Genomic DNA, 14,568 nt, shown 5'->3' with positions numbered 1-14,568 from the left:
GATTGAAATATATAGCACCGGGTGATTTATGTGCGCGAAAACAATCGAGGTGGTGCACACGGTAAGAAGGGATATTAAAAAGTGGCACACACCTTCGCGCCTCTCGCCGGGCCTCCCCACAGGGAGGGAAGTGTGAAATTGAATCTATCCATCCGACGGAAAACTGGTGCCACGTGAGGGAAAATGGTTTTATTATCACCCAGCTTTAGTGTGCTCACCGGTGTTCCATTTGCACCCGGCCTGGGGGTTGCACTAGCGTGCTCCAGGCTCATTACCCCCTGGCACGGGAGGGTTGGTATTGTGTTTTGTTGGTACCCTAAGGCACCGATGATGCGATTTACACCTTCGCACAGCGTAGTCACGTGTATGCAGATCGTGGCAAACAGGCGCACAGGAATATCATAAATGGACATCTAAATTGCTTCGTTTGCACACGGTGCACACACGGTGCGCCTCAAGGTGAGCTATGATTGCTGGGCGCCATCCTGTAAGTGTCTGCTGTAAGAACAATACACACTCACCCATTTACCATAGGAATGGGAGTAAATGGTTACCACGAGCCACTCCGCGATCAAGGCTACGCTGTGTCCCGATGTCCTTCTCGCTATCGAACGCAATCGCATCGCTTTATAAAATAAAACCGCCAACCGCCAACTTTTCGCAAACAACAACCATCAAGGGCCCGCCGCTTTGATTGACAGCAGCGAACGGTTACACTAACACAATCGTGCAGAAAATCCTTAAATATCTCACCGGTCGGTAAAACGGTGGGCCGATCGTGCCAAAAGCAATGAACGTTGAACCTCGGAACGCTATAAACCATCGTGCTAATTACATTTCGCCCTTCAATGCGCACAGAGTTAGTAGAAAAGCAGATAAAGTTACCATACTTTTTAGGCAAAAGCGCATCATTCATGCGCTACTGTCAGGTTAAACCTTCATATGTGCAAGACATGTGAAGGTCAACACGGCACTATTAGTAAGCAAACAATCGCAATAGATACTGCCACCGTTTTTCGTTGTTAGCTGCGTGTACTGTACGAATTATGATTTGAAAAGTTTCTCCATCCCTGCCCCCGACACCTTTTCAATCAAAAAGGTGGAAAAAACCTGTGCACGCCTCCAAACAATGTAATAATTTACTTTCATTGCCATCTGGCCGGTGGCAATGGCTACCGTATCCTTCTCTGGTAGTTGCCTGGGCACGTATCACGTTAACTTCCACAAGCCACAAACTGATTGAAAAGGTAACACGATGTTTCCTGTACGAGCACTATTACAAAATAGCGCTACCTTTGTGCACTTTCAATTGTACTTTTGTAGTTTTGCAAACGGTTTGCTGTTTCAGGGTTTCACCTGAGCGCAATAGGCGAAGGTTATTATGTAAAAAAAAATCGAAATTAGTCGGGAAAGATGACCGTATTTAATGCTGATACTCGAATCAAATCAATTTTAAAACGTTTTAATGTCTATTTTTGGTGCCTGTGTCAGCAAATCAATTCTCATGCAAAAAATTAATGCAGCTCTCGTTTATTTACGACAGTTTACGAGCTACCAGGTGACTCCATTGAAATTGCAGGGTTTTCTGAGATGACCTGGCAATGATGATGTATAGTCTTTGATACGATTTTACAAATTACCCAATAAAATTTGCTTCCTAATAAAACTATATAAAGTTTTTTTTGCCAAAATCGTAAAAAACATTTTGATAACAAACTAAATCCCCTTATACCTCTTATAGATCTCTTAAAAAAATATAAAAAATATGACTATGAGTTATAGACTGGGGCCGATTCAGTGTAGGTTCACTAGTTTAGCACTACGAAATGTACCGTGGTTTCGTCCTACTAGTCATGTAAGCTATCTTGACCGCTGCTCACTCTTAGGCTTGCAACCTTCTTGTCACACACGACACGTAACCCAAACACTTTTCTCAGCTAAGCTTATATCACACGAAATTGACGCACCATACTTACTAGAGAAAATAAATATGTATGCTCCTGAAAGGCCGATCATAGTAAGAGAGATCCTTCGAAAACGTTATATGAATAGAACCTATGCCAGCAATGCCCCACTAACCGCGATGTGCAAACGCTTTAACGAATTCAGTGACATTCATGACTTCAACATCAGCACCGCAGCACTCAAAAATAACATTTTACTGAGTTGGACCAATCGAACAGGCTTAGCTTAATTAGTACTTATCTAGGCATATAATTTATGAAGGTTCAACTAGACCTTTAAGTCCATTGAAAGAATTTATTTATTTATTTATTTATATTTTTAGGATTACGGCTTGACGCCGTATTGTCAACACCGCATGTGTTGACTTTTACAAATTCACAAAAATTAACAAAAATTAACAAAAATTAACAAGGCATTTCCTCCCTGTTATTTGCCTTATCCCGGGCATGCTCGGTTTTTGAGCCCATTGAAAGAATTTATAAAAATAATAATAATAATAATAATAATAATAATAATGACCTTTAGATTCTTCACACAATAGATTATTAGTTTTCACACGGCAGTACCGATGTACAAATCCCAAATATGCAGTATCAAGCCAGAAATGGCAGGCATAACCTAAGAGGTCGTTAGGCCAAGAAAGAAGAATAAGCTACCCAAGGGGGAACATTTATTCCCTCAAATTATTATTATTTATTTATTCATTATCTATTTTTTTACTTTTAATAAATAATATTTATATACATATATACATATTTTTAGTGATTTGTAATCGACAGCATATACAGTGCTGGCAATACAGCGTCAAGGCATCATACTTAAATATAAATAAATAAATAAATTAACAAATAATACGGCCAAGCCGTTTTTTCAGTTTGATTATGACGGCTTGACACCGTATTACAAAAAAAATACAAGGCATTGCCTCCTTGTTATTTGTCTTATCCCGGCCAAGCCGCTTTTGTTGAATCAAAAAACTTTATTATTTATTATTATTATCATTATTATTATTAAAATCCGATTTTAGCTTTGTGTATTTCAATTGCGAAAAGTGAGTACCCGAGAGAGGGGAGTCGTTATTCAGACTTTCAGACCTGCTTCATCCTGAGCCAAGTACCAAGATATGGTTCAATCATTACTAGTCCATCTCGCAAACCCTGTAATAAACAATATTCAAGTGTGTCACATTATCGGTGCAAAGAACAACGCACGTCTTTTAAAGTTCTGTTATTTACGCAATTTTCTACAAATCAATCAAGATTTTATTAACACTCATACACACCTCAAAACGTTTTTTTAACCGATCAAACATCACATCAAATTGATTGACAGCCATCATTACGGTGACTGCAAACAACACATACACTCGTATGATTGCCGGTACTCAAACCAGTACTACTAAATTTAAACCTATTTCACACACATGCAGCGAACTGATAACGAAAGCAAGCTTAACACAAACACTACGTTAAAAGCTGCAAAACCGCACTCCGTACCGTATCCGTTGTTCGTCCTGCTCCAGCCGGCTTCTGCTGGAACTCTCTTGACGGACGTCCCACTAGCCATAGCCACTCGAAGCGGTGGCCCGTTTCCGTTAAATTTAGAACCCCATTTTTATTTTAGCCCTTTTCTGGTGTTCTTCTTCCTTCGCCTGTCAAACACGATCCGATTTCCCGGTAAATTGAGGTCTTGAGGGAAAACCCAACCTCTGTTCTCTGTAGTGTAGATGCAGCAAACTCTGTGAGGGGCCAGTGTGCGGATGGCGCTAAGATGGGGCTAAATGAATGTAAACTACTCGTTGTAAGGAAATTCTGGAGAAGGAAATTATTGATTTCACGGTGAGCTAACATGGAAGGGCCTGCAACGAATCCCACCCAAAAAGATCTTGGTACGCAGGACCTATTATTAAACTTTCACCAGGAAATTAGACGAAATTCTGATCAGTAGTTTAAAAAGCAAAGAGAAATTGAAGTAAATACTTCGTCGCTCTATTACTTACTACCTGTCGTCTCCACTCCGACATCCCCAGTGCCTCAGTGCTCATTCGAATTCGATGTGATCTTCACACACTCACGTTCCGTTTTCGGTTTCTTCTTCCTTCCTGCCGAGCATTTTGCGCGAAAACAAAACGCAAAATAATGAAAACCCAACGAACCTAACATCCTTGACGCCGCGTGCGAGAGACCCGCTTCACCTCCGGCCCCGACAGCCGACAGCGGCACGGCAATCAAGCAACGGCTCGGTTTCCACTCTTCACCGACCCGTCAGCAAACTGAAGTGAAGCCCAAATAAGACACCCCAAACAAACGCCCCGGCCGGAATGGCGTGGCGTGGCGTGTTTATTGCACCACTTCTATGGCGCGGCGCATCAAATTCAGCAAAACAGCTCGTAACCCGCGGGGTTGGGTCGAACACCTGGGACGAAAGGATAGAGCCGCGTTGTTGGCAACAACGCTCAACTTTCCATCGCTGTCACGCCCCCCGTCCTCAGCTTCTCCAACCCCCATCTGTTGGGCGCATCCCTGCAAAAGCCCGTACCGGATCCGCTAGCTAACAAGTAGCCGCATAAAACTATTGGCCCAATGCTCACTTCGAATCATTCGCCAGCTGGAAGTCGTTCGTCACGGGTGCTCAATTCGGACTCAGGATCGGGTTGGCCGCCGTCGATTACCCGCGATTACCCCCGTAACCTTCAGTTCCGTGCAAGGTGCAGCTGCAGCAGTGCTTCAAACGTAGTTCGTAGTGGACGTAGTTTCGCGAAACGAACAAACTACAAGCAACGGTTCGGAAGACTATATTGAGTTAGCACGCGAATCAATTCACACGCACTCCAAACGTTCCGGGTGTTAGTATAAGCAGTGGGAATCGTGTTTTTAGGTTGCTCCGAGTGTATGTGTGAAAACTGGTGAAAAAGTTGAGCGAATTGGTTCTTGTTTATAGCACTGAATATACGCACGTCTTTAGAGCTTCTTATAGTTGCGCTTATTAGTATCATGGCTGCGTGCTATGTATTAATGGCTGCGTATGTTGCTCTTTGCATCGTTTCTTAGTGATAATGGAATAATCAGTTTACCAGACCCTGAGGATTGTGTAAATGATAGCAAACGGTCTTAAAGTCGCCCAACACTAAGCCAAAAAGTGTGCGGAGCAATTTAGCAGCACGATACATTAGATAAAGCCTATGATTGAAAGCTCAGATTCTGAGCATTCCACCGAAACCGGTGTTGATGAGTGACATACTTTATAGGCGTCTAGCTCCGAACCGAGTCCCGAGGTCTTCCGAGACATTCTACTGAAACGAAGAAGCGAATAAAAAAGACCCCAGCTCTCGAACGCCAGACATACGAGGTGCGTGCGTACAGGTGTAAATCGATGCATGTCAAGCACGCATTCACTCAAGTGCTCTGTCTATCCTTACAGTGTCGTACAGTGCGGCGGAACAAGGATTTTGTTTTGGGGAACTGCTAACTTTCCGGTGCTGCGATTGAGTGTTACGATTTACGAGCCGACATCGCCTGGCGTTGAAAGCCAAAGCTAGAAGAAACCAGCTGCAAGGTCGATAGCGCGTGCCCGGTGTTGGTGTATCTTTCGGAGTGCATGTTCTGCAGGTGTGGTGAAAAGTTCACTTCCCAAAGAGCTCCTTTCTCTGGGAAGCATTTCATTTGCAATCCCATTGCAAAGTCTTAAATTTAATCTTTTCCCTCTCATTGTGCAGTTAACAAAATGAGTGATATTAAGTGAAGTGCTTTGACAACAAACGAATCCGATAATCAACAATAAATAAGATCTCGATTGTTACATTCAAGTGTAGCAGATTTGATTTCTTTCGATACATTCGTGAAACGGTTATCCAGTGCAAACAGTGCAGCTGCATCATGGCAAAGCTGAAAATAGTTGGTGGGCGGCCCATAACGATGGATGAAGCTATCGTAAGTTTGTTTTTTTTTTCATTTCCTATTTAGGAATCAAATACAACTTAAGAAAAATAAGTTACTTACATCTAAAGACATCTAAAGACGAAGACTAATACAAGTGGTAAAAATATACTTTATAAAATTTCAATGAGTAAATCTAGTGTGAGGGTGGTCCGGTGGCCGAGGCGATAACGGCGCCGGTCTTCACTCGGCAGGACCGGGGTTTAAATCCTATCCAGCCACCACCTCCCCTTACGCAGTGCTTACTAATTTGCTACGGGTAAAATCAAGTCACAGAAAGCCAGAAATGGCAGGCCGAGACCGTGATGTGTTCGATTCAGCGATCGTTGACTATAAATCTGGCCAAATACATAGCTAATTTGAATCACAGATACATTATTGTAAACACATTAGCTTCATTGTCTGCATCTTTTATACATTCTGCTGGTATTGCACAACGAATACTAATAAGGAAAAAGTCCACCCAAAGTTAATAAAAAAGTAACCATTACTTTATAATCCTAACTGATTTTCGACAAATCGACTTAGTATTACAGTTATATTATCAATGATTTGCAAATTTCTAAGCGAAAGCAAAATTGTGATATAATCAACGATTTTCTTTAGTTCTGCACTGTTAGGCAGCGCATCTGTTGCTGATTTACAAGAGGAGTGCCTATTTGACTAAGAGTGTGACATTCATTTTTAAATACTTTCCCAATACTACGTAACATTCAACCTTTCTGAAAAACAGATTAAACTGGTATGAAAACTGGTACACTACTTGCGGATGTCACTTGTTCAAAAACAAATCAATATTATGAAATTTTATCAAAAAGGTTATTCAAACTTTCGGTGATAAAAAATGCAACTGAGTAAATGAAATTGTTTTTCATTCAAATAGGACGGCCATGAATACATGCGATATCAAAAATACTAATAATTCAAATATGATAAAAATCGTATCTTACCCATAAAAACTGGAGCCAAAAAGGCTTAGTAAAAAAAAATATGTTTACGATAAATATGGGTTTCTTGTTTTTTTTTTCTTGTCTTTGTCTTGTAGCTACTTGTATTTTTTAGCGATTTTTGAAGCCTTTACTATAGCGGGGAAAATCCGTTGGTGTTCCAATTGTTATGTTTTATGGAGGAATTTTGCATGTGCCAAACAAAATTGTTAAAATGTGTGTAGATTATGCTATTGCGAAACTTGCGTTTTATTACTCTTTACAAGTTACTAGTACGTCGCTATTACCTAACTGTTCCAGTTCTTCTTTTAAACAAACGGATCTTCGTAAGAACGGGGTTAAGAGCTGTAAAAATCATGATATCGTGTTCCCTAAAAGAAGTATCGAAATCAGTAGTTTTAATCCCAGATGTGAAGAAGGTCTTATTTCGATGTCTCACGATTCTCCATTGACTTAAAAATTGTCTGAGTTGAATCAGCTGTTGGTGCTCTTACCAATTATATGCGTGGCAACATTAAAAACATATATCCATATTTCAATTAATTAGAAATATCCTTGAAGTGCTATTTTGTATTTAATTCGGGATTAAGACGTTCATCTAGACAGGAAGCAAAGCAGACTTAAGAATTAAGAAAATTAGATATTTAAGGTTCTTTTTGGCCTGATGCAACGTGTTTTTTTAAATGCTGTAATGATCCTTGTTAAATCGTCTCAGATTTTTTAAGATGCATTAGTGATGATCAAGTCATTTCTCGTACATGTGCAATTCTAGTAAAGGGACAATCTATTAGTCAAACTGGTCTCAACACCGCATTCACGTGTGAAGCGGATGTAGCAGATCCTCATAAATATTAAATTTAACCATAAAAAAACTAATTAGTATCGTTCCCCCTTAGCTAACAATGTTCCCCTAGCGGCTCTAACCTAAGATCAAATAATGAAAATTATTATGGCAATCTTTTATTCATTATGTAAACATACTCTTTTTTGGCTACCCGTTACGCCATGACTGCTTTACATGTTCAGTCGGATTGGCTACATGCTTACGTCTTGGCCTGCACCAACAATCCCCGACACTGCTCATGGTCCATCTCGCTTTGGGCCTACCACGTCTCCTCCGCCCATGTGAATGAATTGAAAAGACTTTACGAACTAAGTCGTCTGAAACCGTTCTCATGACATGACCAGCACACCGGAGCCTGGCGAGTCTCATTAGCTGCACGATGGAAAGATCGCCGTACAACTCGTAAAGCTTATCATTGTAACGGCCCCTCATTCCCATACTTCCAAACGACGTCACGTTGCTTATAACGAAAAATTTCTTGTACATGGTCGAAATTTTTTGTAGTAAATTTAAATGAGCAATTACTTAAGCATTATCCCTTAGATTTATATAGAACAACAAGTTAATTTAGATGTCACACTGTGCTTCAAAGAACCGAGAATAATGCGCTCATCCCCGGTTATGGGTAAAACAGATTGTAAAATGATAAGATAATGTAGTTATACCCGTTTATGGGTATGAAAAAAAACTAAATATCGCTTCAACTTCGGACAGGCCATAACTAGAAACAGTAGACAGAAAGGATCGCAAGGCAACCATTGGCGACGACTACCTAAAAGAGGTTTATCGTAAGAATCATCATTAAGGACAAACATTTAACCAGAACCGTGGTTTATACCATATTTGTTGAATATTTGCTTGTAGGTAGTGTTTATTTAAAATAAACGAATTTAGATCTAATGATTACTTCGTCAAAGAATGACAGAAGAAAAAAAATAATTGTGCAACGTGAACAAGAAACCAAAAGATTCAGATCTGCCGTTCTTGAAGGATATCAAAAATACAAAAACATGCTTACTTTCTCATCAGGTGCTACTTTAGCGCATAGGTCTCCTCGCTAAAGCGCCAAAACTCCATTTCAATTTGGACCTTTTATGCCTTCTTAGTCCTTATAGACGGACTTCAAGGAGTTGAATTGTCAGGTGCCGTTCTAACGATTTTATCAATCAACCCAGCATAGTAATGATATAGTTGTAGCTTTAACCTCATCATTGTATCGAGGGTTTCAACTCATACGAGTACAAAAATTCTACAGAACACCTTTCTCTAGAACTTGGCTGAATATGTTGTGCCAGTTTAAGAAAAAGCCTATGTCAATGAGGATGAGTACCGACAAGTGTAAGCTCAAAGACTATAAGTGTTCTCTACAGTCCTTGCTTCAACAGTCGTACCTATCTAATTGTTTCCAACTATACCATCCACGAATAAAACAAGTCAATTATGTTTCAACAGGGAAAAATGTTGTAGATTACATCTTTACAACAACTTTCACGATAGCTCTATCGGTATATAAATATAAATTTCTAACTAAACTTTAAAAGTTCATTTCCAAAATAATTTCTTGTAAATCTGCCTTTACAATAAGTTTGTAATGGTAATCATTCTGTTAGACTGGAAGCAACTAAACTGGAACAACTAAAATAGAGACACCCGGCATATTAACATTAGGTCATATTGCAACCTTATTGTGGAAAATTGCAATCATACAATGGATTTTTTTGAAGAACAAATACAATGAAATGTTGCATTGTTCTTCTACTTCCTAGGCACTACAACCTCGAGAGGTCTCGGCCTGCCATTTCTGGCTTTCTGTGACTTGATTTTACCCGTAGTAAAGTAATCAGCCCTACGTACTAGGAGGCGGTCTGGATAGGATTTGAACCGGTCTTGCCTTGTGGAGATCAGCACCGTTGTCGCCTCGGCCACCGGACCAGAAATGTTGCATTCAGTTAAGATAAATTTGTAACGCGACTGTGGAAGATGAGGATCCTTAATCCACAGTGGTAATTAAAGCAATATTACCTACGAATTTTCAAATAAAACCTGTTCGAATGTGCATGACGGGGTGTGGGAATGTTAACTAACGATCGTATGCCATTTTACAATTTTACAAGACTAACAGGATGTTTTATTGTTGACAGGATCAAACCTAACGCTCGGCAGGAATTGCACAGCAAATTGTAGAGTTAAACAGTAACAAATTTCTCCTAACTGAATGTAACATTCCATTGTATGATTGCAACTTTCCACAACGGGATTAGAATATTCGATTATTCAGTAAAAGCATTCCTCCGAGTGATTACAAACTTATTATGAAATTATAATCTTTAAACAATTAACGATGCAATCATTTAAAATCAGAACTAAAGTTGTTCATCTCGTCATTCCATTCTAGGAACTACGACAAACGGTATTCGGATCAGCAGCCAGTCCTCCACGTGGTGAATGGACACGCACTGGATTTACGTTCGGGCCTGCAAGCCAAGTATGTAAACCCCCCCCCCCCCCGTTTCCCGCTTTCCGTACAATTCAACACCGTACACGTTCCATCCGACAGGAATATCCGTACGGACTGCGTACTCCTCGCAATGCAACGAGAGGCATGCAGTCCGTCCTGCAGGCACACATCATCAAGCAGTTCATATTCGACAACAAGCCCCGCGACAAATCGGTCCCGCTCGAGGAGCTGCTGAAGCCGACCGAGGCGGAACAGGCCCTGTCCCTCTACACCGCCATGTCGGACATACTGTGGAACATTGGCGAAAAGTCGAAAGCGATCGTAGCGTTACCGGGCGAGGCGTCCCACATACCGCACAGCCACGTTTACTTTCAGGACAATGTCACGGAGAAGCTGTACTTTTTCGAGTTCACCAAGCTGGACGATCTGCAGATATTTATGAAGCGGTATTTGCCCTACGTAAGTGCGCAAAAGGGGAAAAGTCCATTTGGGAACGGATAACTTTCACACAAGCTTCCTCTACCCGTAGTTTACAGAGAATCCTGGCCCAGGAACGCTGCTCTATCTGTACAGTGCTGTATTAACGCGTGGCATGGAGAACATGCGCAACGATCTGGATGCACCGAAGGGAGCCCATCTGATGGGACCGCACGAGGAAGGTTCCCTGAACGTCATTACACTGCTGCTAACAGGGCGTGCAACGCCGTACCTGCACAATGGCGTCGTGTACGTCGGCGACGAGGATCACTACGTAAGTGAGCGTCGTTCGTCGATCAGTCCAATCAAATTGCTTAAGCACTCACTCACTCTCTCTCTCTCTTGCAGGCCGTACCACAATTCGGAATCCTGAGCCGTGGAGCGATCGGGCTGCTAGTATGGGAGGGAGAAAACGAGGCGATGCGCTCCGCCTCCCGTATGCCCGGTTCGCGACTCAAAACTCCGGCCACCCCGGTCTGGGTTAGCTGCTGCTGCGGCCATTACGGAGTGCTGTTCAACTCTAACCGAGAGCTGCTGCGCAACTATCACGCCGAAAAGCGATTCGAGCTGCATTACTACACTTGCGCCGGTTGTTACCTTTCGATGACCGTCGACAACCGCGGACAGGACGAGGGCGGTGGCGATAACGGTGATCAGGAAGGGGACCGCAAGCGGGACGATATGGTCTCTACGCCGCTGGAAAGACTTATACACACGAAGTGGATGGACGCCAAGATCACGTACCATGGCGCTCTGCCGGCCTCGTTGAACTTCTAAAAGCTTAGCATGGTTATTTGTTGTGTGATGTTTCGCCCAATTAGATCACAATACTGACGATTGTGAGCAGCACTTTCCCATTTTGTTCCTATGACTTCCCCTTTTCCTATGTCTACAATTTCCCTGAAGCGGAAATAATTTACACATTTTTCCCCCATTTCAGTATTTTCGTTTCGGTTTCTCTATCAACTGCTACTGCAACTGCAATTGGATGCTGGATTCTGGAAGGAAACTGAACTCGCGCGAACCAAACCAACGAACCGCATGCTCGATTTTTTGGTCCCCCGTAAACAAGACTCACTTGCTGCTTGCTGTTCCGAATAAATAGGGAATAAATTGTTCTGCGCTTAGTTTCTTTTTATTGTTCAATCTTGCCAAGCTCAAACTTTCTCACTCAAATCATCACCATCATTTCGTATTTCATCAACAGTTTGGCTGATCAAGCTTGTCATACCGGCGCCATGGGAAGATATTGCTTAAAATTTGGGGTCCCAGTCCTTTATGAGGAAGCTTCATTGCTGTTGCTGGTTCTAAGCACCAACTGGAGGTAAAACTAATGATTCTTCATACACTGATACCACTTACTATATAGGCTTGTAAGCTCAGCAGGGATTGATTCTTCTCGTAGAGCTCGACAGGGGAAAACCACAAGGATTATCGCCACCAAAAAAAAATCCGTTTTCTTTGAGGACTGGCGTTCAAATCCTATTCGTCTCTCCGTAGTGAGGACTACGTAGTTATCAATAAGTCTAGTAAGCAAGAGATGGCAGCCATGGCCATGACCTTAAGAGGTCGTTTAGAAGAAGAAGTACAAATCAGCTCTGTTATCATGGTTTTGAAGGCGTAGATTCGAAGCGCAACGGTCTTGTACATTTGCGGTTTAGTAGCAAACGCCAGATCAAGAATTTATCTTCTTTAATTATCGTTTATTCTAAGTATTGCTCATCGTCTAAATGAGGGCTGCTATTGAAAATGGGGTTGCTCAGGCTTCCTTGCGGCTATAAGAAGTGGTACCAGTGTAGTACTTTCTGATGATTAGTACCATCTAATGATAGCGTAGAATGAAAGCATGTCTACCATCTGAACACTTCTATATCGTTGTTCCTTGTCTTTAAACCTTTTGCAATACTTTTAGATGTTACTTTACCAATTTTTAACTCCATTTTTGTTACTGCAGATTCGAGCTACCAAGAAGTATTTCTTTTCTAGCTTTACTTTCCAATTAATATAGCTAATTTTATGCATAGACTTAGTAGAATCAGACTTTTATGGCCATTTTAGTTACACAGCCTTTGTAACGGAAGGTGAAACCAAACTTACCACATTATGCGCTGAGGATGGGAATAGTTTTTCCACACTATTTCTTTTTGAAAGAAGAGCGCAAATGTTACTACATTGATAGCAATATTAAGCAGCAATTCCACCGCCAGAGCACCTCTTGAAATTCCTCCTTTGCGCAACACTCGCAGCACAAGGAAGGGAAGAATAAAGTACCGAACTTCAATCAGTTGTTGTAGCGCTATCGATGCCAGTATGGCCAGTGTGGCGAGCAGCTTGTATCCAAACGATTGATGCTGCATGCTTGCCTTCCACAGCAGCAATCCGCCGACCACGTACACCGGCAATGGCAGGTAACGTGCAAACCACCAGCGGCCAAAGAAACGGTTCCAAAGGTAAAACGTGTAGTGTCGATTATCGGCCAGCAGGTACGGATGCACGATCGTATTGTAGTGTACGATGGCCCCGAAAGCTGCACAAACTGCCAGTCCGACGTACCATTTGTGTGATACCGTTCTCAAGATTGTTCTTAACGCAGGAAGTACCAGGGAAGCGCTGAATGACGCGAAAAATACGACAAAGTAAAACAACTGAAATAAGATGAGAATATTTTAAAAATTTAAATCTTTTCCCTTTGGTTCGTGGCGCAATCGTTTTACTCACCTGGGGAAGGTGCACAGCAGCTTCGTGTGCCGATTTATCACCTATCACGATAGACCCATTGAATGCGAGAAAAGCGATGAAGCCAACCATCACGATAGCGTACGCCCAGAACCGATCGATTATGTCCGCAACAACGGCAAACACTCGTCGGGGTGAGAGCAGTGTCTCTCGTAACCTTCCACGGGTTACCAGCATATCGATGGCTCGCGAACCGCATACAAATCCAACCCATACGATGTTGGTTTGTCGCATCAGCACAGCACAAAAGCCCCAAAGGGCTGCCCAATTGTGCCGTCGTCGTTCGCTGGCTAGCAGCAACAGTAGCACCGCCGTCACGGACAACACATCCGTGTAGTACAGATGGGAAAAGAAATACAACGGCGGAAGCAACGACAGTGAAGCCGTTTCCAGCATTACCTTGATGGTGGAACCTTTCTGGTTTAGAAAGCTTTGTCTTAATTTGTAGATAAGCACTACGTTAATGATTGCCGCTATGAACGACGTTAGGCGCAAGTTGTACACCGAACAGGCTTCGAGCGGTCGTAACACAAGAGCGGATGCCAGATAAAGCCCAGGAAAGGTTGTAATTTTGGGATCCCACTGGTGGTAGCGGCCGAGAAAAAGAATCGAATTATTATCGATTTAATATCGCAAAGAAATTATATACTCTCACTTACCACTTGAAACCGGCCATGGCAATAGTGGTCTCCTTGCCGTAAGTGAAACTCTTCATCGATCACCAGTTGACTCGTTTCGTACACTTTATTAAACACAACGAATGAAATAGCAGAATAGCCGAGTAGGCAAACTAATGGAACTAACTTTTTGATCATCATTTGGTCTTATCAAGACTTATTTCACGTTAAAAACGTCCATAGAACTGCCGGTGTTGTTGATACGTGGAGTTTGTTTACAACTTGGCACAAATTTAAGCGGCGAAGATTGACAGCGTATACACAACGCGCTTCGAATGGTCAACATTTTCCGAAAAACCATTCAGGTTTTGATATGTGTTTTTTTAAATCAGCATGTTCTTCCGATTGGCTAAAATTTAAGGAAAGATTAAATTTCTTTTTTGCTTTTCTCTTCGCATTTAGTTTGGATTTTTTCAAGAATTTCAAAAAACTCCAAATGTAATCTCATACACGTCCTGTGTATACGCAGCCAATCAAACCAGCCGCACGACAGCCCCTGCAATGACACATGTCAAGCGTGAAAAACAGC

The 14,568-nt window shown here is 41.9% G+C and overlaps 2 protein-coding genes across 15 annotated transcripts; one reads left to right on the top strand and one right to left on the bottom strand.

Moving 5' to 3' along the window:
• Positions 1-4,491: 4,491 nt before the first annotated feature.
• On the top strand, positions 4,492-11,781 carry LOC118506931 (inactive ubiquitin carboxyl-terminal hydrolase MINDY-4B). Of its 14 annotated transcripts, XR_004905571.1 has the most exons (8): positions 4,508-5,313; positions 5,386-5,573; positions 5,681-5,894; positions 10,087-10,176; positions 10,249-10,608; positions 10,679-10,900; positions 10,975-11,465; positions 11,567-11,781. XR_004905571.1 is itself a non-coding variant. In XM_036044745.1 (7 exons), the coding sequence occupies exons 4-7, from the start codon at positions 5,841-5,843 to the stop codon at positions 11,401-11,403; spliced, it is 1,227 nt and encodes a 408-aa protein (XP_035900638.1). In that variant the 5' UTR covers positions 4,492-4,672; positions 5,213-5,313; positions 5,386-5,573; positions 5,681-5,840; the 3' UTR covers positions 11,404-11,781. The 14 variants fall into 14 exon arrangements, 10 of the variants coding, with proteins under 10 accessions (XP_035900638.1, XP_035900634.1, XP_035900631.1 ...); XR_004905570.1 differs by having other exon boundaries at positions 4,492-5,313; positions 10,087-10,608; XM_036044745.1 differs by having other exon boundaries at positions 4,492-4,672; positions 5,213-5,313; positions 10,087-10,608; positions 10,975-11,781.
• On the bottom strand, positions 11,746-14,288 carry LOC118506924 (putative Dol-P-Glc:Glc(2)Man(9)GlcNAc(2)-PP-Dol alpha-1,2-glucosyltransferase). The gene is made up of 3 exons (XM_036044724.1): positions 14,022-14,288; positions 13,345-13,944; positions 11,746-13,271 (listed from the first exon to the last, which is right to left on the bottom strand). Exons 1-3 carry the CDS (start codon positions 14,178-14,180, stop codon positions 12,720-12,722), a joined length of 1,311 nt encoding a protein of 436 aa, XP_035900617.1. The 5' UTR covers positions 14,181-14,288; the 3' UTR covers positions 11,746-12,719.
• Between the last annotated feature and the right edge of the window lie 280 nt (positions 14,289-14,568).

The sequence above is a fragment of the Anopheles stephensi genome, chromosome 2 (genome assembly GCF_013141755.1).
Source record: "Anopheles stephensi strain Indian chromosome 2, UCI_ANSTEP_V1.0, whole genome shotgun sequence".
NCBI lineage: Eukaryota > Metazoa > Arthropoda > Insecta > Diptera > Culicidae > Anopheles > Anopheles stephensi.
The sequence above is the reverse complement of the archived record's forward strand: the minus strand, read 5'-3'. Positions and strand labels throughout refer to the sequence as shown.

Coding starts and splice junctions, on each gene's coding strand:
- LOC118506931 (XM_036044744.1), top strand. CDS start 5,841: ATGGCAAAGCTGAAAATAGTTGGTGGGCGGCCCATAACGATGGATGAA. Junction 10,609..10,678: donor TGAAGCGGTATTTGCCCTAC/GTAAGTGCGCAA, acceptor CTCTACCCGTAG/TTTACAGAGAATCCTGGCCC. Junction 10,901..10,974: donor TCGGCGACGAGGATCACTAC/GTAAGTGAGCGT, acceptor TCTCTCTTGCAG/GCCGTACCACAATTCGGAAT.
- LOC118506924 (XM_036044724.1), bottom strand. CDS start 14,180: ATGATGATCAAAAAGTTAGTTCCATTAGTTTGCCTACTCGGCTATTCT. Junction 13,945..14,021: donor GCCATGGCCGGTTTCAAGTG/GTAAGTGAGAGT, acceptor CGCTACCACCAG/TGGGATCCCAAAATTACAAC. Junction 13,272..13,344: donor CTGCTGTGCACCTTCCCCAG/GTGAGTAAAACG, acceptor ATCTTATTTCAG/TTGTTTTACTTTGTCGTATT.